The sequence below is a fragment of the Carassius gibelio genome, chromosome B4, assembly GCF_023724105.1.
Source record: "Carassius gibelio isolate Cgi1373 ecotype wild population from Czech Republic chromosome B4, carGib1.2-hapl.c, whole genome shotgun sequence".
Taxonomy (NCBI): Eukaryota; Metazoa; Chordata; class Actinopteri; order Cypriniformes; family Cyprinidae; genus Carassius; species Carassius gibelio.
This window is the reverse complement of record NC_068399.1, coordinates 24,485,816-24,496,866: the sequence shown is the minus strand read 5'-3', so window position 1 is coordinate 24,496,866 and position 11,051 is coordinate 24,485,816. Positions and strand designations below refer to the sequence as shown.

Here is an 11,051-nt window from a genome sequence, read left to right as displayed (position 1 = left end):
AATGTAAATGACAATGTAAATCATAATAGAATAGAATAAAATAGAATAGAACAGAATATCCCAACTACATATGAAAATTTAAAAGATGATAATCAACTTTAAATAATAAATAGAATATAATACAATATTGCATAACATATAATTTAATAAAAAAATAGGCATATTATAACAAACATGGTAAATAATAGAATTTAACTGTATTATTATCATTATTTAAATGTAACAAATACTATCTCATGGCACTTTTATAAGATATGCAGGCATATATAATAGTTATAGTGCTATAGTACTTTCAGTTTCCAAGTTTCTAGCAGAGAATTTCATTAATGAAACTCTCAGGCTTGCCATCTTCATCAGGAGAGCTCACTCGTCTATTTTTACCGCGGTGCATCTATTCGCGGTGTCCCGTCAGATAACTGACTCTGTGTCAGACTGAGGTTTGACATTCCTCCTCCGGACAGGACAGCAGGTATAAAGCCCCGTCATCAGGGATGGGACACAACGCTTCTGTAGAGGAACCACCAGCTTCACCATGAGTCACAGCCCAGACAGGATGTCTTCCTACCGCCGTCACTTCGAGGGTGGCCTGAGCTCCGCGTCCACGCTTCAGGTGCGGGTCTCCAGCCCTTCACCCACCCGAGGAGCAGTGCGCCACCGCTCCGCCAGCTGCTCTCGCAGGGCGCTCTCCGGGACCCGCAAATCACGCATGACCAGGTAGGCCTCATAATAAAGTAGCCTATAACATCACTAATTTTATTTCAGCTAAAACATTTCTAATTTTGCTTACTTTAGGTCGATGTACTAAGAAAACTAGTCCTAAAACTACAATTACATATACTTTAAATAACATAAAATAATTGTTTTTATTTTTATTTTATCTAGCTGCCTGGGTAACAGGTCTCACTTTTTGTTTAGTTTAAGTTGGAGTAAAATAAATAAAACGAAATAAACTAAAATTAAAACCTATTTAAAAAAAGTACTACAAATGGCAAAAACACAAAAATATTAAAACTTTGACTAAACAGACAAAGCTAGAAATATAAAAATTAAATTAAAATTCAAAATATTATATATCAATGATATTCAATAACAATAACACTATCTAAAATAGACTAAAATATAATAATAATAATAAATTTCCATTATTGTTATATTTAATCATTAAATTTGTCAAATTGTTTGTATTTTGTAATATGCAAATAAATATTAAGTTTTACTATAATTAGCATTGTAAATATATGTTTTGTGTCTTTGTACAGCAGTGTGAGTATGGGAGCGTTGTGTCTGGGCATGGGTTTGGGGGTCGCTGGAGGTGCCGTGGACCTGGACGCTGCAGCTGCTGAGAACCAAGCTTTCCTCAGCACACGCACCAGTGAGAAAAAGGAGATGGTCGTCCTCAATGACCGCCTGGCTGTATACATCGAGAAGGTAAGACACTTCTCCATCTTCTCTTTTGCTTTCCCTGCTTTGAAGAGCAGCCTGTGAGTGTGAGTGTGCTTGTTACAGGTGCGCTCTCTGGAGCAGAGCAACAAGCTGCTGGAGGCAGAAATCGATGGCATTAAGAGCCACCATGTGAAGCCGTCTGGTCTGCGACTGCTCTATGAGGACCAGCTGAGGGAGCTGAGGAGGATTGCTGACCAGATGAAAGTCCAGCGGGTGAGGAATGACCACAGGGCCATTATGACTTACTCGCTTACACATTTAGACCATAACTTGATCATTACTTTCTACCTTTGCTTTTGTAGGATCTGGCGGTAGCAGCAAAGGATGCCATGGCAGGTCAGCTGGAAATGGTGAAGGTGAAATACGAGGAGGCTGTGGAGGCCAGGAAAAAGGCAGAGTTTGAAATTGAAGCCTTCAGACCGGTAAGGTCCAATGTAATACAGGAAGTGTAACATAACTTGGTTTCACACAATGATTGGGGTTCAAACTCTCTCTGTCTACTAGGATGTGGATGCAGCCACATCCGCCCGAATTGCCTTGGAAAAACGGCTGGAAAACCTGGAAGTGGAGCTTGAGTTCCTGCAGAGGATTCACAAAAAGGTGCATTTCAAAATAATATTATTTAATATTATAAATCGCATCAAAATTTTATAGAATATAATATAATAATATTTATAAAATATAAAAGTCATGGCAACATATGTTTTTCCATTACCATATCAAAAAACTAAACTACTTACAACTTTATTTTTAAGTTATATAAGATTTAACTACATTTTTTTAAAGTCATTTTAATATAATTTTAGATGAATTTAGTTTTTCCTAAAAACCTAAAAAAGAAAAAAATGTTTACAGTGTACCAAATGTACAATTTTGTTGTTAAATGTGCTGGTAATATAATCAGGGTTGAATTGAATTGTTATATGATTTTATTGCCAATCACTGGGTATTTAATTGCATTAATATAGTTAATAATTGAAAAGTTTTGATTTAACCACATTTTCTGTATGTCAGGAAATCGAGGAGCTGATGGCTCAGATTTATGGATCAGTGGCTAAAGTAGATGTGGCCTTCTCTTTGCCCGATCTGGCATCTGCCCTCAAACAGATCCAGGCTCAATATGACAGTATCGCCGCTCAAAACCTGCAGGTAATCAGGAAGGGACAAAAAATATACTTCAATATCCCTCAAACTTAACTCTTTTGTTCAAGTATGCTCATTTTTTTCCCGACCGCTGTTCACTAGGAGATGGATGCTTGGTATAAAGCGAAGTTTCAAGATCTAAACAAAGCAACATCACGGCACGTGGAAACGGCGAGGAGCGTCAGAGAGGAAATCACAGCCTACAAGAGAGAGGTGTGGGATGTGGACAGTTTTTGTGTCCTGTTCTTTATTTTAAAAAAAGCACCAAACGGTACTGCCTTATAAATTAAGGCTGATAATGCTCGTGTGTTTTCAGATTCAGAATAAACAGAGAGAACTGGACGCTCTTAAGAACAGGAATGAAGCACTGCTGCTCCAGATAAAGGAAGCACAGGAGAGACACAAGAAAGAAGAGGAGGAGCTACAGGTAAAGCCACACCCCCTTCATTGCAAAGAGAACATGTCACATTGGCTGCATCCAAAATCACATACTAAGTATGTACTTATTTTGAAAAGTGATTACTTGACAACCATTAAAAAACACATGTAATCTGGACCTATATCAGCATAGTTTCTTTGCTACACTTTTATTCACAAATCCTCTTCTCTAGACTAATGGCTAGTAAATATTGCATAGAAACTGGATGGATAATACTGTAGTTTTTTTGCAATATATTTGTTTAAGCATAAATTATTGATCATTTGTACTGTGTTATGTTAACTGTATTGTGTTCTGGCCAGGTCATAAGAGTCCAAGATGAATTTCCCAGAAATAGGGCAATAAAATCTATTCTATTCTATTCAAGTGTCCATCATTTGTGTATATCGGAATATCGATGGAGATTTAGGTCATCCAGCTACATTTTGTCTACTCTTTTATGCATGCTGTTAAATTGATTTGTGTCATAGATCCGTATTGACACTCTAAAGGAGGAACTGAAGTCTATTAAGGGGAAGATTGCACTTCTACTGAGAGAATACCAGGATCTGCTCAACGTTAAGATGTCGCTGGAGATTGAAATCACCACATACAGGTACATACACTTCATCCACTCCAATGAAAAATACATAATATCTCACAATTTTGACTTTTTTTTTTTTATGTAAACTCAGATTTGCAAAAAAAATAACCTCAGAGTTCCAAGATAAAAACTAAATTCTAAGAAAAACGTTAGAACTGTGACTTTTTTCTGGCAATTCTGAGTTTACATCTTGCAGTTTTTTTTTCTCAACAAGGAATTAATCGATTAAAAAGTTAATTGCAACTTTTTTATCTTACAATATTGACTGTTTTCTCGCAACTGTATGTTTATATCTAATAATTCTGACTTTTCCACTGAGAACTACAAGTTTAAATCTAGAAATTCTGTCTTTTCCCCTAAGAATTCTAAGCTTACATCTTGCAATTTTTGTTTTCATGAAATTAAAATAAAAAAAGGTAACAATTCCAACTTTTCTCTCGCAATTGCAAGTTTCAGACTTTTTTTCTCAGAACTGCAAGTTTCTCACAATTCTGACTTATTTTTTCAAAATTGTGGGAAACCGTGAAATAAAAATTGTCATATTTTTTATCCCATGGTATAAATAGACTTCCATAATATGGTGATTAAAATGGTTATCACTTTGCCATATACACATAGTTCAGAATCCTTGGAACTTTACCCATGTCTAACCCTGTTTGATTTGCCTGTGGTTTCACAGGAAGCTGATAGAGGGAGAAGACAGTCGCTTGTCCAGTATGGTGAGCGGTCTGTCTCTCATGAGCGTGAGCGCAGGAATGGTCAGCGATGTTTTTGGGGCAGCAGCAGCCCACAGTGGAGCAGTGAGCTCAGCTGCCTCTGAGAAGATGCTCTCCAGCAGCACAACAGTTGACCACAACCATCACGAGTCTCTGGAGGAGTTCACTCACGAGCAGGCTGTGGAGATGACGGAGAGAAAGACCGTCCTCATTAGGTACAAGTATACCACTCCAACACAACATTACAAAACAATACTTTTTCCCTGTTTCTCAATGTTGTTGTAGAAGCTAATTCCCATCTCTCTTTGGTTGCAGAACAGTTAAGACAGACGAGGACACCTTTCAAAGCGACACACAAGAACGTACCATCACTATCTCTGGTGCTGCAGACGAGAACGATTGAATCAGAGTCATGAGATCTCACTCCAAACCTCCATATCAACGTTTATTCATTTAGAGTTGTCGTTGCTCAGAACTCACACTCCATTATCAAAACCTGTGACAAACCAATGTCACAAAAAGTCTCTTTACCTTTGCTACCTGCTTTGTGCTTAGACTAAACGGCTGTAACTGGGTGCATTAAGCGTTTAACCATGTGTCAACTGATTCTTCACAACAAATAAAGTTTGATTGCATAGCAGCAGTGCCTGAGGTTATTTTAGTGCAGTTTTTCTGTTTGAAGTGCATATATGGCATACACAGAGAAGCAATGCTTTCATATATAATTTTTTTTACAGGAAATCTCAGAGAGACGATGTTGAGAAAATATTTTCCCATGCGGTTACTTAAAAAAAAAAAAGAGACACCTTGGTATAAAATCACATAATGCTACATTATGCTTTACACAAGTTCTAATTCACCCAATCTCTATTTTATTTAGTACAATAAGGTTTTTATTAGAGAGCTGGCCAATACTGATTGCACATACACTACTATTGAAAAGTTTGTTGTTTTGTTTTTTTTCTAGAGAAATTAATACTTTTACTCAGTAAGGATGCATTTAAATTGATCAACTGATACATACTGAATATTACATCGTTACAAAAGATTTCTATTTCAAGTAAATGTTATTTTGAACTTTTTTTCATCCTGGAAAAGAATTATCATGGTTTCCACAAAAATATTAATCAGCACAACTGTTTTCAGCATTGATAATAATCGAATGTTTCTTGAGCAGCAAATCAGTATTAGAATGATTTCTGGAGGATCACGTAACATTGAAGACTCAGCTTTGACATCACAGGAATAAATTACATATTAAAACAGATTCGATATTTAAATCATACTTATATTTCACAATATTGCTGTTTGTAATGTATTTTTATCAAATAAATGCAGCCTTGGTGAACATAAGAGGCTTATTTTAAAAACATTCAAATATCTATTCCAAAACTATTGAAAGATATTTTCTTCTAAAATCAAAATGGCAGATGAATTGGGAAAAAGGGCCAAACTTGATTATTCTGTAATGAAATTAGTGTAAACAAAGGTTCACAAAGATCACAGTTTAACATAATCATACACTTCCATTTATAAAGATTGCTGGTCATTCATACAGTACAAAGAGTAAACTATTAACATTTTTCATCTCCCAAAACATTTGTTTGTGCAACAAATACTAGTCTACTGTACATTTACAGTTTTCATACATTTCCTGGATGGATTCAGACTGACTGTTTGCATGAATGCTTGATTAATGTAAAGGTTTTGGCTCGTCTCCGACTCCTCCAGCGAGACGATACACAGCCAGACTGACCTCGTGAGCCAGACTATCAGCGTTTTCCTGCACATAACCACAGAAGATATACATTTACAATTAAATATATTGAGATACATAATGAGCATAATGATCATGTGTACCTGTGTGTCAGCCTCAGCATAAACCCTGACCACATCTTCAGTTCCAGACGGTCTAACGAAGGACCGAGCGCTTTTATATTTCTTAACAAGCGAGTCGATGGCGTCCTGCAGACCCTCTGGAGTCACGGCCCTCCTTTCTGCATCTGTTGTATCTATAACACGCCGGTCTGACACCTGCAGAGTATAATAGTTAAATATACTGTACACAAAAACTCATACGCCTCACAGACACACACACAAGCACACACCGTGACTTTAAGTTGGCGGTTGGGCAAGTCTGTGTAAATTGCGTCCCAGTCTTGGACAGACATCCCTCTGATGGCCAACACTGCTTCAATCACTAGCATATCCGAGATCGCGTCTCCCACCGTCTGCAGAAGAGAGAAAGGGAGTTAAGAGTTGAAAAATAGTTTGAATCAAATAGTTGAAATAAGACATGTGATAATCTAGTTTGATGGTGTTTGTGTTGGTCTAGACCTGGTTGATCAGATTGATGGTGCTCTCCAGGAGTTTCACCGCTCGCTTTCTCTCATCGTTTGTGTTCGAGTCTTTCAGCAGCTCCTGAATCTGTTTCTGTGCTGCTTTACTAAACAAAACCTGCAACACAACAGCAAAAAAACACTGGTTACGGTGTACTAACTAATTTAAAAATATAGATTCTAAAGTCTCTAAACTGGAAAGCTAGCTTCTACCTTATTTATAAAATGTAATTATTTAGCAGTGAACTCACAGTTCCATGTCCATTAGCCTCAAAATACACCCCAATATCATATTCCTGTGCCGCATGATGTAGGTGCTTCACTCCTGTTTTTGTACAGCATACAGTGACCTGTGGAGAGGTCAAAGCTCACCTTAATATCTCACGAACACTGAGTTTACATACAATAGTTAAAGGAGATGTTTTGTAGACTTTCACCTTCATGACGTCCTCCAAGTAGCGGGTTGAGCTCCCATTGGCATATGCTGTCTGAACAACAGCAATCTGTAAGTTCAACCCTGCCTGAACACACACACAGAAGAAAGAAATGTCTGAATTCATTTTTGAATGTGCTCGTTTTCATTTTAGACCGTGTTTGAGTGTGTAGAACCTGTGTGAGCAGCTCTTTGAGGTACGTGCTGATGAGAGTAGCGATCTTGTCTCCATCCAGCAGATGGAAGCAGCCTTTAGAGTCGGTGTAATAGAAAACAATGCGATCGGCATCACCATCGAACGAGCAGCAGCGCTCACCTACTCCCATATTCATACCTGGAGAGACAAAAAAAAATAGAGATTTCTCTAATATTCTCTAATAGTCTTATATTCTCACCAAGGCTGCATTTATTTGATCAAAATACAGAAAAAAAATAGAATTTAAAATAACTGTTTGCTGTTTTAATATACTCTTGTGATGGCAAAGCTGATTTTTTTTTCCTTCAGTGTCACTTGATCCTTCAGAAATCATACTAATAGCTGATTTGGTGCTCATTACACTATTCTTATCATTTGTATATATTGAAAAAAATTGTTGCTGCTTAAAGATTTTGTGGAAAATGTGATACACAATCATTCAGAAGTTTGGCATAGGTAAATAAATTAAGCAATAAAGCATTAAATTGATAAAGGTGAGAGTAAAGATATTTATAATGTTACAATGTTACAACTTTATCATTCAAATAATTGTCCTTTCGAACATTCTATTCATCAAAGCATCCTTAAAAATATAAAACAAAAATATTAAGAAGTATAAACATTGATTACATAAACATATATCATTGATAATAACAAAGCAAATCAGCATATTAGAATGTTTTCTGAAGGATCATGTGACACTGAAGACTGGAGTAATGAAGCTTGGCATCAAATGAATAAATTACACCTTAAAATGCATAGAAAACAGATACTGCACAATATTATTTAGCATTTTTGATCAAATCATTTTTTTTAATCAGAATTATTCCTCACTTTTGACCAGTAGTGTAGGGTTTCTATCATTATATCATAAAATAAACTATTTTGATTAATACAAACACAAATATTACAACGTTTACATATAAAACGGTTTTTCCCTGCTGGGATCAGAGGTGCAGTTCACAGGACCATGTGTTTTCACCCCTCAAGGAGTTCGGACAGACCTTGAGGCGCTTTCTGCTGGACTTTGACGTAATCTGCTCCACACATGTGGTTGAGTTTCCCACTACTGCCGTCATTCGAAAGCACCACCTGCAGTTCTGAGCGAAGAAACGGCTCCATTTCTCTCATTTTCAATGCCCCGATGCCGTTGGCTCCATCCACCAGAAGCCTCTTCTGATCATCGGTGCGGTTTGAGGCCTATGGAATACAAATAGGGAAGCAATTAATGCTAGAAATAATCACTATCATTAATGTTGGCTGTTTTTATGTTTCGCTTACGTTCTGGGTGAGCTGAAGGAAAGCCTGTGAGAGTTTTTGGTAGTAGCCCTCAACAGTGGGACTGCCGTAGCAGCCGTTCGTGTTGCAGCAGCACACCATATAATGCAGCTGGGGAGTGGTGACCAGACCATAGTCTTAAAGAGAAACACACACCCATCAATCTGTCACAATATAATCAACGGAGCAATTCATCAACCTTTGTACTGTCATAACAAGCTGTACTTATAATCTGAAAAAGAATGCAAATGCAAGACAACTTCAAATGAGCTTTAAGGAAAAAATAATCGAGGTCAACAAATGAAAGTTTTGAAATCCATAACCATACCATGAGTTTTGCCACCCAAACTGGAAACGCCATCCAGTACAGCCTGAGAGAGACTAGCACTGCTTGGCCTGAAGAAAACAAAAAGAGAAATAAAATACTACACTTAAATTATGCATTTTATGCATAACATTCAACCAATTTACATGCTACAGATGAGCACAACAAAAAAAACAACAACAAACATATTATTTATCAATGATTTTGCTTTACAATATACATTTTTTTCTTGTTGCGGAATTAAATAAATAAAAAATCTTATCATGATTTTTCTCATGCTTTGTAAGAAAGATTGGGATAATAATTGCCATTATCTTGAATTTTTTTTTTGTGATCTGGTTGATAATTTATAAAACACATTCATTTACTTTTTGCTTTCATAATTTTTTTTTGTTACAGATTAATTTAATTGACAGATTAATTCAGGGTCTCTTTGAAAAAAATAATTGCAAGAACAAATACAAAATATAGATCTATATCTAAAGTAGTGAAAGGAAAGTAGTGCAAACTCAAAAACATAATTTGTACAATATGTTTAATATTCGAAACAACTGTACTCGTGTATGAAACTTCTTTAACAGGTTGTTTATGTCTAATTATAAATTCAGCAGTGAAAGTGTTGCTTTTTACATTGTTAATGAAATAAGATATATGTATGTTATATGTGTATGAAATCAATCCTGATGATGATTAACAATCAACTACACTGGCTATTCCATCACATTTTCAGACAGTGAAACTTCTGTTTTCTGACTTAATACATTGGCTTGGCCACTATGAAGTATCTACAGGTTCAGTAACTTCTCTCTGTATGTACTTAAGCTTTCAATTTGAACATTTGTTAACTGTCCCGCTGTGTAAACAGAAGCCAGGCTACCTGGTGTCTTTGCCGACGTAGATGCATGCAGGCACGCTCATGTCGATGTCCTCTTTCTCAATAATGTCCTTCAGTTCTTTAAGGAGAGAGTCCTGCTCGGCGTTAGCAAGTTGTGTGGCGTATCCCTCCCAAACCGCTGTCACCATCTCCCCCATGGGGTCAATAAGCTTCACCCCATTGTCTTCCTGAAAATGACGAGGATAACATTGCAGGAACATTCTCAGAAGGTGAACGACACAGAAATATTCTATTGTTATGACAGTAAATGTGGACACAGATGGGTGCGTTTCTTACTTCTGGGTTATGAGAAGCAGTCACCATGACTCCAATGGTGGATTTTGTCTTTTTGGACCTCAAAGTTGCCAACAAGCCCATGCGAAACATGATGTGATCCAGATGTTTGGCGTGAGTGCGGAATCCAGCTGTGCCATACTGCAACGTAAGGTCTTCCGGCTTCGGATGCAGCTCTGATTTTTTAGATACTTCCTCAAACTGAGCCATCTCTGAAAACAAACACATAAACATCTAAGCTTGATTCATTCATTCTGATTAAATGATATTCTTTACAACTTTAATAACAGGATCACCCACTGTGATTGACATTAAAGCATGTATATAACAATTATTACAGAAAAATTCATTAAGAATTCAAAAGCAGTTTGTGATTTATGGTGCACATAAAATGCAATAACCAAAACAATAATTAATAAACCAATCCCAAGATAAACCAAAGTAAAGATTTTTTTAAAGAATTATAAATTGTAATAATTTAACAATTTAACAATTACTACACTCAATTATTACAAATAATAACTTCTTTCAGTCTGAAATTAATGACATTCCTAATCGCACCACTGCACACATTATCCGGGCATGCAAACTAAAACAAGACATATTCAAACTAAATACAGCAGTTTTTTCAAATGATTCAATAATTTTAATATGAACATAGCTGATGAAGTTTATACTCACTCGTCTGTTTCTGTGACTAGAGCACTTCCTACTTCCCGGATTACGTGGCTACAGCGATTTATGTCGCCACGCCTCCTTTCATGACGTTTTCAGGAACTTGATGCATATTTTTTTTGTTTTAATGCTTTTTTTTTTTTTTTTTTTTTTTTTTTTTTTTCAGCTTAAATTTATTTTATTTTTTCTCTTTCAGAAACAAGCAAACAAATACTTAACACCAATTAGAACATAAACAAACCAAGGGGGATACATATAACAGATATACATCATGGACAGTAAATAAAAAATAAAATAAAGAATTACAATTTAC

At 36.2% G+C, this 11,051-nt stretch overlaps 2 protein-coding genes across 3 annotated transcripts; one reads left to right on the top strand and one right to left on the bottom strand.

Annotated features, from left to right (window-relative positions):
* The first annotated feature begins 450 nt into the window (after positions 1-450).
* On the top strand, positions 451-4,964 carry ngs (notochord granular surface). 2 transcript variants are annotated; one of them, XM_052555131.1, is made up of 11 exons: positions 451-714; positions 1,260-1,428; positions 1,507-1,656; positions 1,746-1,865; positions 1,948-2,043; positions 2,458-2,592; positions 2,689-2,799; positions 2,903-3,013; positions 3,496-3,620; positions 4,288-4,539; positions 4,640-4,964. In XM_052555131.1, exons 1-11 carry the CDS (start codon positions 533-535, stop codon positions 4,725-4,727), a joined length of 1,539 nt encoding a protein of 512 aa, XP_052411091.1. In that variant the 5' UTR covers positions 451-532; the 3' UTR covers positions 4,728-4,964. The 2 variants fall into 2 exon arrangements, with proteins under 2 accessions (XP_052411091.1, XP_052411092.1); XM_052555132.1 differs by having other exon boundaries at positions 452-714; positions 4,645-4,964.
* A 209-nt stretch (positions 4,965-5,173) lies between these two features.
* On the bottom strand, positions 5,174-10,835 carry LOC127956875 (phosphoacetylglucosamine mutase-like). Its single transcript, XM_052555130.1, has 13 exons — positions 10,745-10,835; positions 10,067-10,275; positions 9,773-9,957; positions 8,899-8,966; positions 8,574-8,707; positions 8,297-8,492; positions 7,273-7,430; positions 7,101-7,184; positions 6,915-7,013; positions 6,662-6,781; positions 6,433-6,555; positions 6,185-6,358; positions 5,174-6,107 (listed from the first exon to the last, which is right to left on the bottom strand). Exons 2-13 carry the CDS (start codon positions 10,271-10,273, stop codon positions 6,018-6,020), a joined length of 1,638 nt encoding a protein of 545 aa, XP_052411090.1. The 5' UTR covers positions 10,274-10,275; positions 10,745-10,835; the 3' UTR covers positions 5,174-6,017.
* Between the last annotated feature and the right edge of the window lie 216 nt (positions 10,836-11,051).

Bases quoted from the DNA above. Each gene is read 5' to 3' on its own strand.
- LOC127956875 (XM_052555130.1), bottom strand. From the start codon at position 10,273: ATGGCTCAGTTTGAGGAAGTATCTAAAAAATCAGAGCTGCATCCGAAG. The intron at 9,958-10,066 runs GTAAGAAACGCA...CGTCATTTTCAG, and splicing joins CTGCTTCTCATAACCCAGAA to GAAGACAATGGGGTGAAGCT. The intron at 8,967-9,772 runs GTAGCCTGGCTT...TGTTTTCTTCAG, and splicing joins TACGTCGGCAAAGACACCAG to GCCAAGCAGTGCTAGTCTCT.
- ngs (XM_052555131.1), top strand. From the start codon at position 533: ATGAGTCACAGCCCAGACAGGATGTCTTCCTACCGCCGTCACTTCGAG. The intron at 1,657-1,745 runs GTGAGGAATGAC...TTGCTTTTGTAG, and splicing joins ACCAGATGAAAGTCCAGCGG to GATCTGGCGGTAGCAGCAAA. The intron at 3,014-3,495 runs GTAAAGCCACAC...TTTGTGTCATAG, and splicing joins AAGAAGAGGAGGAGCTACAG to ATCCGTATTGACACTCTAAA.